The sequence below is a fragment of the Amblyomma maculatum genome, chromosome 6 (genome assembly GCF_055883805.1).
Source record: "Amblyomma maculatum isolate TAMU_Amacu chromosome 6, ASM5588380v1, whole genome shotgun sequence".
Classification (NCBI taxonomy): domain Eukaryota; kingdom Metazoa; phylum Arthropoda; class Arachnida; order Ixodida; family Ixodidae; genus Amblyomma; species Amblyomma maculatum.
In genome coordinates, this window is record NC_139349.1 from 72,720,997 (window position 1) to 72,738,612 (window position 17,616).

The 17,616-nt window shown below is 45.3% G+C and overlaps 1 protein-coding gene across 3 annotated transcripts in view; it reads left to right on the forward strand.

Annotated features, from left to right (window-relative positions):
• Abi (tyrosine kinase Abl) overlaps window positions 1–17,616 on the forward strand; it is a 31,197-nt gene that overhangs the window by 1,696 nt on the left and 11,885 nt on the right. For all 3 annotated transcript variants that reach the window (XR_014708065.1, XM_084606945.1, XM_084606944.1), the window contains exons 3-6: window positions 742–1,143; window positions 2,195–2,381; window positions 7,503–7,649; window positions 13,947–14,333. Coding sequence is in view for 2 of the 3 variants with exons in the window: in XM_084606945.1 (XP_084463071.1) it covers window positions 742–1,143; window positions 2,195–2,381; window positions 7,503–7,649; window positions 13,947–14,333 (1,123 nt within the window). In the remaining variant the exon portion in view is untranslated. The remainder of the gene's footprint in view (window positions 1–741; window positions 1,144–2,194; window positions 2,382–7,502; window positions 7,650–13,946; window positions 14,334–17,616) is intronic.

Below are 17,616 nucleotides of genomic sequence, written 5' to 3' on the forward strand. Positions count from 1 at the left end.
ACTAGGAGGAAGTCTGTTTATCTGATGTGTATGTGTGAACGTGCTACTATAATTTCTCTCTTATGGGTTTGAGAAATTATCTTCCGAGTTAGAGTAACATTCATTGCCACCCACCATGTGCAATCGTGCAGAAATGCTGCACATCTTTCTTGGAACAGCGCAGCACTTGTCAACTTGGACATGTTGTGTGTTCCTTGAAGTCACACAGCCCGATTATCAGTCAATGCACAGCCATGTCACGTACCAAGGGCCATGCCTGGGATTTTTGCTCGCAGTGCCGATGAAGGATTTTCTGCAAATTCAGTCAAGGATGCATGCCATGAATTTGCATGAATACACTCTGTTAATTTCTTACACAAGAGCCTCTCAAATCTTGTGGGGCAGCATGTATCTAGAGCAACACCACTAGACAATTCTGATCATTATAAACCACGGTGTGGCTTGGCTCTGATCATTATAAACCACGGTGTGGCTTGGCTCTGTGCGTCTGTCTCAGTGTTGTTTCAGGACTGAAAGCACACGGGCAATTCAACTTGGTGGGATTGGTCTGTTAACAGTGTGAAGCAGGATCCGGTTAGTTTAATGCATTCCTCTGCTGTACTCCTGCTCAAATTCTGCACTTTTACCATGTTTCTGTGTTGCACTAAAATTCATCCTAGCATATCACGTATGTTCACGTGTATTTTGGCCAGGGTTGCTTTTGGCTGACCTGACCTGTGCAACTGCTTGGTCTTTCTGCAGTCCGAGAACAAACACGCAGCACTAGAAGAGACGAAAAAGTATGCGACTCAGTCTTTGGCCAGCGTTGCCTACCAGATCAACACGCTCGCCTACAACTTGCTGCACCTGCTGGACCTGCAGACAGCCCAGCTCTCTGAAATGGAGTCGCACATCAACCACATTGGCCAGACAGTGATGATCCACAAGGAGAAAGTGGCCCGGCGGGAGATTGGTGTGCTTACGGCCAACAAGAGCACTCTCCGCCAGCACAAGATATTGGCGCCCGCCAGCCAGGAGCGCCCGGTCAAGTATATCAGGCGCCCCATTGACTACACGGTGCTAGACGAAGTGGGTCACGGGCTGCGTACTTCTTCAGCTGGCAACGGGGGGGCCAGCAAGGCTCGTCGTATTCCTTCCTCTCAGGTCAGTTCCCAGCCAGTTTGTTTGTTTGTTTATTTATTTATCCACTGCGCCAAGGAGCATTACAGTGTGGGAGGGTATACATAAAAGAAAAAAAATTACATAAGCAGTGTCGGCCATGCAAACAAATCAAAATCGCATCACAAAGCAAAGACAAAACAAAACGGGAAGAAAAAATCTAATTGCGTCGCAAAACTGAAATGGTCATTAAAACAAAGAAAAGAAAATGTCAGATATAATAAAGCAGTGGCAAGTGAGTGGTAGTGTCGGAGTTCAGATTAGGGAAATATAGGTGGGGATGAAATCTTAAATGTAGTGAAGGTAATGTTTTAAATGCCTGAAAGAACTTAGCTAGCATGCAGGATTTCATTTATTTATCTCAGCCCTGTAAATTCATCTTAACTCCATAGCGTTAGTACATCAAAGATTCAGGCAGTTCCTGGTTTGTGTAAACATTCTCTTACAAAAGTGCTACGGGTGTGTAGAGTGTATGGGCCGCAAAATGATGGCTGTCTTTTACTGGTGTATGACTAATGAAGATGGGAGCTGTTGCTTCCAAGCTGCCATCAACTAACATGGCCATTTTGTCAGCTTGGCAACGAATGTACGGAGACTGTAACTGGTGTGTATGCGGTTCGTAGCCTCCTTGGTGCATTAAAAGTTGCTTGCAGTTGCGGAGTTATCCAGGTGATGATAGCACTTGTTATTGTTTACATTGGCGCTGAATATTGCTGGTGTAAGGCATTCATTCTTGAATTTTTTCTAGTATGTGTAGCCATTATTAGTATGTGCTGATTCAGCCAAAAATAAGGGCATACTTGGTCATCTTTGGACAACCTTTAACTTATTAGTATTAGAAACTTCTTCGAACTCTGTCTCATGCGGACTCTCTGGCAAAACTCTCACTTGCATGAATTAGCTCAGGCTTGCATGTATTTTTATTCACTTGGGCTGCTGAGTTTTGAGCTCGGGTGGTAATGTGCGAACTCGTTGGAAATTGTGCTAATTAAAGTTCAAAAGCACGTAACATTGAAATGCCGATCTTTGCTCTCAGGCCTTGATGAATGCGGGACCAGCACCCACAACGAAGCCACCAACACCGCCTCAGGCAAATCGGGGCGTCACTGTGGGCTCTTTGACACGAGGCTCCCGGGAGTACCGCACACCGGCGCCACCCATCGCTCCTCCACAGGTGCCTAGCAACTACGCTGCCAACTATCCCATCGGCCACCCTCGCAGAGGTTAGTTGGGCATGGTCTCTGTATTTGGCCCGCATTGGGAGTCTTGCTGGATATCAGGCTGGCTGTTTGAACTGGCAGTTATTCTTGCAGTATAAGAAACTACTGCCTATTAAGAAACTACTTTCTAATACTTAGTTGAGCTGTTAGGATAATAATTTTACCTTGTGTCACCACTGTTAAATAGCCTTTTATAAGTGACAGCCGTTTTCACACCATTTTTAGGCACTCGGTCGTGAATGGGCCTTGGCCCCTGTGCATACATTGCGGCTAGTGATCGGGGGACCAACGGGTTCTGGCTGCTCGTCTGTGCATGCTTGCGGTGGTACTGTGCGATTTATGGCCAGAGTTGACCATGCGCTGTCGGTGCGTAGCGCTCAACGTTGCAGTCATGGCTTTCATATTCACATCATCTCTAGTGCATGAAAGAGTGGTTGGAGGCGCACACACAGCGTGAAAGGTGATTGCGACGGCGGCGACTTGCGGGCCGCGTGCCTCTGTGGACTTCTTGCAGCGAGTACAGCATGACAAGCTATGGTGACGTACCAGCCGCATGATGCCGCAGACTGCTCGCAATGCGTACAGCAAGTCTACGGTGTGCTGCCCGTGTGTACCGCCGACTACTACTCACGGCCGCACGCCACTGCAAACTTTTCGCAGAGTGGTAAACGATTGTGATGCTGACAGTGTTCTGGTCTGCTCACCTCTGCACACTTCTCGGAGAGCATAGAGCACGACACATGCGAGCTGCATGGTGCTGCACACTTTCCACGAATCGCGATTGTGGAGGCAGCAATGTGCAAACCATGCGCGCCCGCCATGTGTGCCGCCATGTGTGCCGCCGTCTGCTGCTGTGGTTGTGACGTCTGCGGTTTTGTGGGCCAAACGGTGTTGTAAGCTTTTCGTGGCATGAGACAGTCGTGATGTTGGCGAGGTACGAACAACGCATCGCCACAAACCACTCGTGATGTGTACATACAGCACGGCTGGCTCAGCAATGTGCGGGCAGTGCGTAGGGCTCAAGGTTGGGGTTGCAGTTCGCACGTTTGTATCATCCCTTGTGGCGAGGGAGAGTGTTCAGAACGTGCAAAATTTTGCACATTGTACACAATGCACTCCAGCCGAGGAATTTTGTGAATTCGTATCATCCCAATATTCATATCACTGAGATTTTACTGTAGTAGTGGCCTGGCCCTGAAGGTACTGTGTAGTAATTAATTGGCTTCTTGCCAAACATACAGTGTTGGTTTATAAGACTGCGTCATGCCCCTTTCCCATTATGTGATTATTACTGTTCCTTTTTTTTTGAAGGTACCGCATATTATCTCATTTCATTTATTTCTTGTGAAAGTGTCGCATCGGGACGCATGCAGTGCTATTACAAATGTAACATGTTTGTTGTAAAAGCGCAAGTTTTACATGAACGCAGCATAGTCTTTGGCAGCCTCAGTCACATGCACTGCTGTTGGCTGTATCTGGTGTTTAGCACTTAGTGCTGCAAAGGTTTGCCCCTTTTCTTCCCCTCCGTTCTCCTTGCTCCATATTTACTGTCTCTCCTTTTGAAGAGGCGCGCACCGCCTTATTTCTAACATTTGTAGCCAGCTTTAGCCTTTGTGTGTTTCCAGTGCATATACACTTAGGCAACCATTCGCCAGCAAATGGTGCTGTTGCAATCCTAGACCGTTTGTGTGCCATGTGTCATCATTCCGCGGGAAGTACACATTCACATGGCCAGACACTCTCTAAAATAAGTTTCTTTACTATGAACGAAAGAAGGTCTAGTGCTCCATGGAAGTCAGAATGGGACTGCAGTTTGTTTACTGTGTCCGAGATTACTATTAGTGTGGCTTAAGGCCAGAGGCTCGCTCGTTCCTTAGCAACTTGGCATGGTCTGCAAGGAACTGCACTTTTTGGAGTGCTTTCTGCTATTATCCAGATAAATCTGAATGGCCTTGATAAATTTGAGCAGCATTTGCTTTAGGTTGAATGTGCACCAGAAAGTGACTGGCTCATCTTGCGACGAGCTTTTCTCAGCTTCTTTCAACTTAATGGCCATTGTTATTATTTTGTTCAAGAAATGGAAGTAATGTTTAGCAGTTTTAACAAGGGTACAAGATACTCTTCTGGAAGGTTAGGGGAATCAGTTTCGAAATTGAATCTCATCTTTAAGGGGGGACACTGGTCTTAAAACTATTTTCCTTATTTACCAATCAAAATTTATGCAACTTGGTGGGTTTGTGTAGTTTTTTGTGCAGATTCCAAAACTGCAATTATTTCTTTTGTGGTCCAATTATTTCATGAGATAATTACATGAATTAGTCTAATTCTTACAAGAACAAATATAAAATGACCACTGAAGAAAAACTTCAAATGAACACATTGCTGGACACTAAAAAGAATGATGAACACACTGTTGCAAGCAGTTTTTTGATTAAGCAATTATTTCTTGTTTTATTGCATAACAAAGTTCAAAGGTCAAAATATAGCATATAATGGTCACAAAAAAAAGCCATTTTAAAAATTTTGAACAAGAAATTAAAAAATCTACTTGCAACATTGTGTGCTCCACATATTTGGCTTCATGCTGAAAAAAACATTATTACTCTATCTGCAATAGGTGCCGAGATCTTAAGGCCGCAAAACTGCAAGTGATCGACAATGCATGTTTTGAGAAAAAAGCAAAAAAGAAACAGGGCATTATTTAACAGACATTCACTGGTGCAATGCACACATTTACAACTTAAAATGGCTAGGAACCTCCAGGAATGTAGTCTCTTTGCTTTCCAATCTCCAAGTGTCGCCTCTTTCATTTTGATTTGCAGTTGCAGCACATTCATTTGTCACTTTTTCGGCTGCGCGAGCATGCAGGCAGCGTTTTTTTTTTTGTTTTGTTTTTTTACCTGCGTGGTTTTGCTATGTTCTCGCATCAAGGCCGTGGTTAGGAACGTTTATTGCGGAAACGAAATGTAATTTGGAGCTGTTTGCTGCTTTCCAGTGCTCTGCATTGCACTGGAAGCAAGTGCATTCACTAAGGACTATGAACGAAGTCCGATCGGCGCAAACGCGCGGCGAGCTCTACAAAGACGACGTGTCCCGCAGTTTACGCATTGGAGAATAAGTTTGACGGCGATTTCTTATCCCCGTTCACTTTTTTAAATGCCAATATCGCCGCCGTACGTTTTACGCTTCGTCAATCTCGGCAAACTGTTTAGATCTGACGATCGTGATATCGCCTCGCCAAGCGGACAGCCCGCCGCGCTGCCGACATCGTCACGAAAACAATCCGTCTACCGCTTCGTTGCTGGAGTTGGCGCGAGTTCAAGCTTTTTCCGTTTTGAGTTTATCTTTCTCCTCATCTGCGGCCTCCGATATCACTGTCGCGGCGGGTGCGACCGCTGGCAGTAGCAGTCTCCCGTGCCGGGGAACATGCTAGGCCTACTTCAGGCTCGTACACACGATCATTCGGCGCACGACTTTCGTCGGCCTGAGTGCGCACAGCCGGGGCAGGGCATCACTTGAGATGATTATTCAACTATTTTTTTCACTTATTTCACAAATTCTTGCCGTGAACGCACCTCGCGGCTCGGAACCAAGCGCGGCCGGCGTCACGTCTCCGCCGTCTCCTCGCTGCTTGGGCGCGCCGAGCAGACGCCGTCAGCCAGCTCCGCCAATGCGGTGACGCCTTATCGTCACGTGCACCCCGAAAGCCAATGGGATTGCAAATGCCACGTTTTCTTTTTTGCTATTTTTAATGCGACCAATGGGCGAATGTAAACAGCAGAGGCAGCAATTTGAAGACGAAAGATGGCTCTTTTGAATGAGACCAAGATGGCTACGGTGCCGCGCACAAAATGGGAGCTACGCCTCGTGGAAAATGGTTGTTTCTGGGGTCGTTTTTGGCCCAAATTTGGGCGACATCGATTATATAAATTGGCATTGTGACTAAAATACAGACCCTAGAGATGAAAAACTTAGCAGATAGGTAGATAAAGAGCTACTGATTTCGCAAATCATTTTCTAAAAAGTGTATTTTTCACGATTTTTTGGTCCGAAAGACCCGTGTCCCCTCTTAACCCCTTCACCGTTTTATTATATCAACGAATTTTTTAACAAAACTGCTTATCTTTTTTATTCCTGATTTCAGTTATTATTGCAATAAAAAGCATGCATTCGATCTTTAAAAAATTTTTCAAGCAAACACGAAATCAAATTAGGATATTGAACTTTATTATTTCTCACAATACGGAAGAACTGCTCAGCACAAAGTCATCACTGTCGTCCTCGCTCCCTGAAACAATGTACACTTCAGTGTCTGAATCATCATCGTTCGAAGAAGATGACGACGAAGAAAAGCGTTGTTTCCGAGAAGACGGGCCAGCAATGCACGCGTCGCCTCCGCTGGATGCCATTTTTAAAACCCATGTTGCCATACGAAAAAGACGTTTATGTGGTAGAAAAAAACCAAATTATCAGGTCAGTGCTGCCATCTGTCAAGCAAAATGCCATCTAAGCCACAAACGAGCGCTGCTCGTCCGAAACGCTGCAGGGAAGAACCTATTCAGCGAGGACGAGCTATAGTCCAAAACGGTTTGGGGACGGCTTGGCAAGGATGAGTGCAGCTCGTCCGAAACGGTTAAGGGGATAAGTGCCAATTTTGGCGGTGCTGCTTGGTTTCTACAGGAGCTAGTCGTAGTCCTTCAACATTCTATGCAGCTTCTTTCTTCCTTTCTGATGAGACACTGTCATGGTTTAAATAACAATGGATAACTTATTGACCTGGAAATCAACTGCATCTGTAAGTGTTTCAAAAATGTACATTACCTGAAGTATTTAAAGTATTAGCATGACTTTAGATTTTATGAGTTCAGTCCTTGTGTGTTTCACCTTTGGGTACAGAGGCATATCTTAAAATTAAAGACAGAAAACAAAAAAAGATATGTGAAAGGACCGTAGAGACACGATGCGGGGCTTAGGAGAAGTGGCACATTTTCCAGCGTCGCATTCCCATAGCGTTCGTTTGGCGTCACCTACACTCGTCCCAACTTCGAAACTGATCCTTGCAGAATCTTTTGGGTTGCAGTAGCCTCTCTGGGTACTGCACATGGTCTTCGTATCTCCGTGCAGGAAGTGGCTACTCCACGCTGCCAGCGCATGGCCACCATGGGTCCAGCCACCAGGGTGCTCTGCCCCCGTCCCAGATGACCCCTCCCCCTGCGTTGGCCAGCCAGCCTCAAGTGGGCATGGTGCATCCAATGAGCCAGCATTCCATGGGTGAGCTGCACATATTTCTTTTGGGACTGCCCATCATTCATGTGGGAACAGTGCTTATATGCACGGCTGCCATGCTCAAATTTCTGTGCACTGGAACACGTCCGCCATTTAGAAGGTATCTTGAGAACTAAACTTAGCTTTTAGCGTGGTTAGCTTTTTTTTTTTTTCTTGGCAGACGACGACCCATTGGCGGTTTTTCATTTTGGAGAGGGGCGGCGGCTCTGATCGTTGAGCTAGCGTCAGGTTCTGCAAAAAAAGGAAGAAATATTGCATGGTTCAGATGCTTCAGTTGTAGATGTTTTTATCAGAGTAACAGAGATGATTTTGGAAGCCGTTATTTCAGCTCAGACTGTGCCTCAGCTAGCGTCAGGTTCTGTAAAAAAAAAAAAATATCGCATGGTTCAGCTGCTTCAGTTGTAGATGTTTTTATCAAAGTAACAGAGATGATTTTGGAAGGCGTTATTTCAGCTCAGACTGTGGCTCAGCTGCACAACTGCTTGGAATATCATGGCCAAAGTTGAGCACAGTTTGTTTGAATATGAAGTATTTTTATTCAGACTTTGGCTCGTACTAAAGTGCAATGCTTCTGCATTGTTAAAAGGAAACAAAAATGTCGAGCATAACAGTTTTTTATTTTTTAAACACTTATTACTATGGTGTGACCATAAATTATTTTTGTCCAGCAGTATTGAGGGAAATCGCTTCCATCATTTGATAAAGAATCGTAAATTTTCGGAGGAAATTTGGAGGCCCCAGTACAAAGTCTGGTGCATTTCACATTGAATGACTCTGTTGCATGTGGGTGCAGCTACAGCAGCCAGTTGTTTTCATGCACTGGGGGCATTATACATCATCGGAATTTCTCCCGTCTTAGGGCCCATTTTTGGGCCATCGCGTTTTCAGTACAAAAAAAAAATAGGGGGTGGTGGGGGGGGGCTTTTAAAAACCTCTTCTGCATCATAGCCCTGATATCAATCTGTCAGATAAATCTGCTTTTGGCTCTCTTGGCCTGGTTGTCGGTATCTGAAATAAAACCCAAGTAAAAACTATGTTTTTACTGGTTCCATCAAGTGCCTTGCTGGGAAGGCCCCTTTACAAAAGAGTCAAAACGACACCATTACGGTTTGAGGATGCTTGACTGCATCTAGTTAGCCTTGCGGTGAAGCGCCCAGGGCAGAAACTGCGATGAATTCGAAAATTTTCAGTGTATCCGGTAATTGCTCAGTATTCAGAAATTGCAAATGTAAATTGTTTGAATACGAATCGAATAACAAACATGTTTTATTCATATTCGAATTTTGACAATTTGCACACTCCTTGTTTAAATAGTGAGGGTGTGGGTTATCTGTAAATTTTTTGCATGGGAGGATCTGGTACAAAATAGCACACGGTTCCCCGGTGCAAGGTCCGCTATCCCATTGTCATCGAAAAATGTCAAACCATTGAGGTGCCGGTGAAAGGTATAGGCAGTTCACATCAGTAGTCTCAGTTCGTTGTACAATGTCATATTGACCATGCTTGCAGCACGCTTTGTTAAAGCACTGTTCCAGAGTCTGGCTATGATTTTGCGCAGTCTGCAAAATGCACATGGCGTCACCATACAAACGGCAAGCAGCACGTGACGAGTGCATAGTTTCGGCATACTGGAAGAACAGATACCGCACAGACAGAAGCGAGGGAAGCGCCAGTTTGTGCCACTGTGGCATGATGCCTTCGAAAACCATAAAGTTGATGAGACAATTATCGTTCTTAATGGCATGCAGCTGTGGGCTGGCTCGGTGGCAGGCCGATCAGCGTGGCTAATAGTTGGTCTAGTGGGCTGACGGCAAAATCTCGAAAAGAAAACGTTGTGACCGGAGACTTCGTTAGTCTGCTGCCAACATACCGTTGCATGCGTCGCAGTGAGGTGCAGGAAACAATCTAATGCAGTTAAAGCCCAAGGACGAATATCTGAACAGTTGTTTGTCGAGCAGGTCGTACCTTGGCACGGTGCCTCTCGTGTTGCGAAAGTTCGGCCAAATTAACCAATGCCGGCCGCGGGGCCTCCAATTAAATGGGCTTGTGACACCACTTAACTACAAGGGCGCTAATTGGTAGGCCTTCAGCGGCAGTCAGAAGAGGCTGAAGTAACGAGTTTTTACTGTATCTCTTTGAGAGGGGCAACGATGCCTCGGGTGACAGCAGTGGCAGCGTTGCGGCAACGCTTTTGCTACAGAAAACAATCTGACCACTGTTTGCACAGTTGCAGCTGTATAGTCATATTTCTTTCAGGTAAGTGTGCGGGCTGTACGCGAGAATGTTTTTTATTTTGAGACGTTCTAGGTTTGGAGCGGATTATGTGTAAAAAAATGTGATATAGTCAACGACCGAATTTTCCGACAGCCAAATTTTCGGACATGCCTAATATTCCGGACGTCTACGCGTCACTGCCACGAGCCCCATAGAATCAATGTATAAGGGCATCTGTAATTTTGGACGCTCGAACCTTCCGCCGTCCAATCTTTCGGACTTTTTGATGCGACGGAAGGTCTGAAACAGCAACTGCGTCATACAAAGCCGCCATTTTGGCTATCTCCCAGTCTGCGTACCATGTCACAGCTTTAAACAACTAGCCGTACCTAGCCGTCACACACTGATTTGATCTGGCCACTCTGGCTATGTTCACCAGCGCCTCTTCCGGAGTTTCCGAAAGTGCCGTCGACGCCACGACCGTTTCGCCTTTTCGTTGCGCAGACTCATCGCAGACCACATGGGGCTTTGCTTAGCTAGTGCGTGGTTTTGCTATGTGCCACGTATTGTGTCACATGTGCTCTGCAATGCTAGGCCTAGGTACTTCGACACTTCGCAACAAGAGGATTTTGCTTGCCCGCGGTGGCCCCCACTCCATCCTCGTCGTCCTCGCCCATGGCATCGATACACGGAAAATAGTACCGTCGGTTAACGATGGAAAAGAAAGCCGCCATTATTAAACAAGTAATGAGCAGACGATCGCAAGTTGACGTGGGTAAGGAGTTCGGCATTTCCAAGCAAACAGTCTCGGATTTTCTCAAGAATAAGGGCAAGATCCTGAAAGCGGCCGAAAAACCATCTGGTGCCAAAAAAAAAGAATGCAAGCCAAGGTGTTCACCCAAAGCTTGAGGAAGCCCTCATCGTTTGCCTTAATTCAATTACTACAGACCGGTTGCCGGTCTCGGGCAGCGTCTTGAAAGAAAAAGCGGAAACTCTTGTGCTTCAAATGGGCATTGACGATTTTAAGTTTAGTGATGGGTGGCTGAGAAACTTAAAACATCGGAATGACCTCAAGTTCAAGAAGGGGTGCGGTGAGAGTGGCGTCGTCGACAATGCAGTTATTGAGCAGTACCGCAACAGAAAACTACAGTCTCTTTTGCAGCAGTTTTCTGCCGACAATGTTTTCAACTGCGACGAAACTGGCTTATTTTATAAGATGTTGCCGGAAAGAACGCTTGCTTTTGCTGGTGACCCATGCCACGGTGGCAAGCACAGTAAAGAGCGGCTGACCGTTCTCGTCGGCAGCAATATGTCTGGCAGCGAGAAGCTTCCCTTGCTTGTAATCGGGAAGTTGAAGAACCCGAGGTGCTGTAAAGGGGCATCGCTGCCAGTGTTGTACGAAGCCAACAAAAAGGTATAGGACACTCGGCAGTTGTTTGAGAATTACGTCCGCAGGTTGGACAGGAAGTTTGAACTTCAGAACAGACGTGTTGTGCTCTTCGTTGACAACTGCGCCGCTCATGATCACATCAAGAATTCGAAGGCTGTACAGCTGGAGTTCATGCCGCCCAACACGACCGCAATTCTCCAACCGATGGACCAAGGCGTCATCTGCAACCTTAAACTTTTGTACCGTTCACGGGTACTAAACTGCATGGTGTGTGCGGAAAGCGGCAAAGGCTACAACGTTGACCTTCGGTCTGCTGTCGGAATGCTTGCGGACGTATAGAAGACAGTGAAGGATGACACGCTTCGCAACTGTTTTTGCCACGTGGGCTTCGTACTCACGACAGAAGCAGCAGACTTGCCTGAATGTGACGTGATTGACATGTGCCTGCACATGGACGACGTGATCAGCGACCTCCGCTCTGCTGGGATTTTCTTGCCGACGGAAATAACTTTTGAAAGTTTCTCGACACTGATAACGAGCACAACTTCTGTACAGAACTGACCGATGAGGAGCTAGTCCATCAGGTTGTGGAGGATACGGAAGACTCCGATGTTGAGAATGGAGAGCCAACGTCTGCGCCGCCTACGAGCGCAGAGTTGACACGAGCATTGCTCACGCTTTCATCAGTGTACAGTGCTGACATGACTCTTGCTCAGATCGATAGATATGATAGCATGCGAGCGGAACGTTGTCCAAACAAGGATAGACAAGTTCTTTAAGACACTGCAGCAATAGCGCTGGCTGCCGTGATGACACATACATAATAAACAGGCTGTCGGCTGCATAGAGTTTTTGAACGGCTCTTTTTCATGCTTCGGTGTTTCGGAAGCCTAATACCTCGTCCTTGACTATTTTGATCCAAGAAATATTTGTAAAATGGTACTCTTTTTCATGCATTCATTTTTTCGGACTGCCTGAATTTTCGGACGTTTTTGCATTCCCTAGAGGGTCCGAAAAATTGGTCTTTCTTTGACTGTATATGTTAGATTGCTGTGAATACTGGGCAGCCACCCCCAGCATGTGAGTCCCTTGTGCCTGCATGTTCACTGTGTTAAGCGGGGATCCAGGCACTGGTAGCGGGCACTGGTAGCGAGCAGGACCGGAGCGGGGGTGGCCTAGCTTGCAGTCAGCTGGTCCGCAAAATCACTTCCTCTTCCTCTTTCTCGTCGATCTGCCCACCTAATCGGAACTTCTTCTTTACAACTGTTAACTGAATATTGTTTCCATGGGCGTCCATTGTTTCAGAGATTTGGTGTCTTAGCCATGACGTAAATTGTGACCATCGCATTTTCTCTCTTCATAGAAAATTAACATTCATTATAAGCAGGGCTGTTACGAGGGGGCTCAGTTGTACATTTCAGCTGGGATGGAGCGGTTGAAGGTTGTGCAGTTTTTAACATGGAAGGCAGGATTTGTGAACTGTAGATGAACTACCCGGAGGAGATGGAAACCCGTATCTCATTCATTGACACCGAGCATCCAGTATGAGAGTTTCGAGCTTCGATTGTACGATTGAACCTCGTTATAATGAACTCTGATTTGGCATGAAAATTGTTCGTTGTATCCGACATTCATATTAAAAGTATGTGCACAGATTCCAACAAACAAGTCCGGAGATAAACCCAAGTAAAAGGCGTCCTAATATGAGCAACTCAAAGGTGTGAAAACACATTTCAGGTAAAAGCTCAGCATAAACTTGAAATCTCATCTTTAGCTCTGTGTTTGAGGGCAGAAATGAACACGCAAGTGGGATGTTGCCAAATTTATAAAAAAAAGCGCAATCTTCGCCAGTCAGCAGCCTCTGTACTATTTAGAGCTCACTGTTCTCATTTTATATCGCTGTCATCACTACTTGCATCCTCTGCAGGAAGCAGCTGACTGACAATTTTTTAGTTGGTTAGTTCAGTTGTCATCGTACTATGCTCTAGTTGTCATCGGCTGTGATGAAGTTCCCGAACCTAAAATTTAGAAGTGCTGCTTGACGTGGTGACGGGGCTAACATGGTTCTGATCGTTCTTTGGGGCTCCTTTACTATGAAGTATAGAGTGTGTTACTGGTGCCTAGGAAAAGGGGAGATTATCCGCAGCGAAAGAGGCAGCTGGATTTAAACTCACCACTGGTTACTTTCGATGCAGCTGAGGCCTGCCCGGATACTACGATGAAATTTTTCAAATAGTGTGAGACCACCGAAGGAGTTCTTGGCAATTTGAGTGAGACACCTTTTTCTTTTGCAGCTGCCCGATTTTCAAGAGAAAATATCAGACTGAGTGACTGTCAAGCGTGTGTGATGCCTTGCTGATGCAGTGAGCAGAGCCATCAATCATGCAGTGAAGTCTTAAATTGCAATTTTTATTTCCTGCAAGGCTATTTCATTCATTTGTTTCTCAATCAAAAATTCATTTGTTGAAGCATTCCTAATAAGATGAACAGGCTTTCAAGTTTAAGTTACGAATCTATAGCTTAGTCCCAGACTACAAAGGCAAAGGAACAGGCATGAGGGTGACAAGCCATTCGGGCAGCCAAAAATAGAACAATAGAACACAGTTCCAGAACCCCTCTACACATGGAAAGATCTCGCGTGCACAACCGTCACCTTGGAACATTTTCTACTTTCACAGGCCACCACTCGATGCCCCACCACACCATGAACCCAGGCCATCCGATGCCATCACAGCAGCTGCAGAATACTACCGTGATGCAGGTGGGCATTGGCCAGAACTCGATGGCCATGCAGCCCCCACTGGGTGTCCAGAGCATGTCTGCTGGTGCTGGGGTTGCCATGACGATGGGCCCCATGGCAAAAGTGCCCACCTCCATGGTCCCCAGCTCGATGGTGCAGAGCCAGCACTATGGCACCATGGGGTCCTCCCACCAGCCCCCACCCCCACCCAGCGACCCCATGAGCACGAGCCTCACTGACAGGCTGCCTGAGCCCCCACCTCCACACCTGATGTCAGGAGGCGGCAGCATCGTGCCACCGTCGGACTACGAGCGTCACGGGAATGGTAAGCGTCGCGGGAATGCCAATGTCTACCAGTTGTAGGAGCCTGAAAGCGTTAGGGGGGGCACTCGAGAGCGACGAAACAGAACCACAAAATCACTAAATTGCTCTTGCCGGTATGCACGTGCGGAGGGCAACTTACCAAACCACGCCAGATAACACTCATCAGCCCCTGTGCACGATCGGGGCTCACGTGACTGCTCCCAAGGCAAAAAACGGCTGCGTCCACGGGAATTTTGTATTCGCTCTTCGAACGTGACCGCGTTTGGTACTTAAAATAAGAACAAAGTGCTCGCTCGGAGCCCCTATCACCTTTCGGTAGTGACCTTTGCATTCGGTCCTTCCGCTCAAAATTTCGAGATATCCGCATTACGCCCAAGAAATGCTTATAGATAAACGGGAGCTAATACATAGCACCTATGGGAGGTGAAAGCGTGGCATGGAAAATTTTCGACTTCACCGATTTTTCGAGATGTGCAAGTTTGTGTTAACGATGGTCTACTGTACTTGCAAAGTTAATGCAGAAACAAAATAAACGCAGCTGCAAATATGCAACTCTTTTTAAAGTGTGACTGCATCGTATATTGACAAGTTTTCGAGATTGAAGTAACGTGGTGCTTATGCTTCACCATCGTTTGCAAGATGAAAAGCTCCCGCTGTTCTAACTGTGGAACACTTTTAAGGCATTATACCTATTGAAGGTTCTCCGAGCGCATGCAATTTTTGTTAGAAAACTGATAATCGCGTGCATAGGGGGTTGCATAATCGAGGTTGTACCATATGGCTGCTATTCCAGCCACTAGCAGAATGGACTGTGTTCTTTTGACAAAGACTGTGTGCACTTTAGCAGTGTACTTTGGAGTGGTCTGTTTTCTGAGGACTGCTTTTTCTCCTTTGGTATGTGTGCCTCATCTCTGTTCGAGCATGACTCATCAGTGGTGCCTTCCCGCATGGAGCATGTCTGGTAGAGTGCACATGCTTTGCATGATGTAATATGTGTCTGAACTGTTGGCTACGATAAATCAAATGTATTTTACAGCTTTGACCACGGCAACCTACTCTTAGACTATATATAACGAAATTAAAAAAAAATTGATTTCAGGTTTTTGTTGCATCCAGTGTTCGTGGGAAGGATCTTGAGGACACTGTGGAACGGAGACCAAAAAAAAAAGGAAAAGCAAAACGAAATAACCTTAAAGCCCCATTACTCGAAGCCGTAAACATGGAATGTGCTCCTTGTTTCTGATTCTCTTACAGCAGTGCCTCTTATAACTGCGTTCAGCTGCAGTTTTGAAAAGTAGATTGCATTGGGAGTAAAGTTTGCAACTTTGATATCAGAGCTATCACTTGGCTGTTGAAACCAAAATTGAAACAAGGCAGAGAAAAAAAAATTTTGCGATAAATTATTTAGAAGTTGTAGGCAAATCGCATGAGGCAGATTCATGTGCTGCAATGTCTTTATGCGTATCATTAATCGCATTAATCACTTATAAGAAAACATCCAACGAAATCAAAATTTTGTGTCTCAACTCTTTTGCTATCCTGAAGAACTGGAGGAAAAAGGACAATTGCGGGACACTTAAAGAACCCCAGGTGGTCGAAATTTCCGGAGCCCTCCACTAGGGCATCTCTCATAGCCCGAGTCACTTGGGGACGTTAAACTTCATAGAGCAAACCTAACCAGATTTTGTGCCCATTTGATAATTCAAGCTTTCAGATAATTTGGACATTTCTTTTTCTAGTCCCCTTAAAGCCAAATTAGCGAGCATTTATTGTATTGTATTCAGCAGCAATGTGACATTTCTACCCAGTTTCATGCAGGACCTCCTTGTCTAAGAAGCTGGTATGCAAGTCCTGGTATATAATTTATATTGGATGCTTCAGGAGGGTATATACTTCTGAGAAGTTTTAATTTTATTTGCAAATACCTTGTGAATTATGGAATAAAGAAGATAACAGTGTTTGCTAGTTTTAATTCTTAATTTTATTTTTTCTTTGATCAGACAATTCAATTCGATATTCGAGGGCATTTCTTTTTCCATGTTTGTATTCAATTTACAATCGAAATTTTCAGTATTCACATACCCCTACCAATTATGTTACGGTTAGTAGGGCACAATAAAGAATCCCAGGCTGTTGAAAATTTTGGCCCCTCTTCTACAGCTCCCCTTATAGCCTTTTAAGACGTTAAACCTTATAAACTGGCCGACCAACTGAAAATAAAGTAGGTGAAAAAAAAGGCAGGCATTGAGGCATGCATGGATTCAGGTGTTCAAGAACCCTAGAAGGCACTTGTAGGAGCCCAAGCAGTTCTGGCTACTCAGCTTGAGAACTCCTGATTTGAATGAAATTTACAAGGAAGATGGTTCTGAATTGGGCACGACCAGCTGCTTGAGTGAGTGACTAGTTGGTACTTCTGAATAGCTGTTCAAAAGTGTTGGATGGGGCCAAGGCTTTGCACCACCTTGACCTGGCTCGGCATTCTGTGAATACTTTACATTGATGCTAGTCTTTTTGGCGATGGAAGTTAAGCTGTTGCTTTGCCTGAACATTCATGTTTCAGGTGTCTTAAAAGTGCAATAAAAATATAACGGGCCAACTGAAGTTTTGATAAATTGATTTTAAATAATGAATTTAATTGGTTGGGCTCTTTGTATCCCTGTTTTATGTGGTGCTGCTTTTTACCTATGCGACGTTATGTTTTGCTGTGATTGTTTTTTTTTCCGATTTTTCTCCATTCAAGGTGATTTTTTTTTATTATTATACGGCAGAAGTAGAAGTGAAAAGGGCATCACAGTCTATGGTGGACAACTTTCTCCGGCTATGGAGCCAAGGCTACGGGGGCAGAGCTTCTGTCACGGTGTTACTACACCATGTAGTTCAAGCATATCTGGTTTCAGTTTCGGTTTCAGTTCTACCTTTACTTTAAAATTAGTTTTTGTGCAGTCCACAATGCTTAGCATAAATGTCTCTGTTTACACTACCTAAGTGAACGTAAAATTCGCGGTTAATAAATATTGCGTGGTTACCGAAACAAGCACATTGTGGAAGTGTACTGAAACCGGTGGTTAGACACAGCAGAAGCAGCAGCCGACATACTCTTAAGGAGATTCCCGACAGAGGCGCAGCTATTCTGCTTGCTTGACACTTTGTACTGAGTTAAAACGCACTACACCAACATTGTACTGGCTTATGGTGTAGTACAATCATGATGTAATTATAATGTGAATTTTTCCATAATGGTATAATAATACAGAGCACGATCGGCGAAATTTATGAAGGACTAT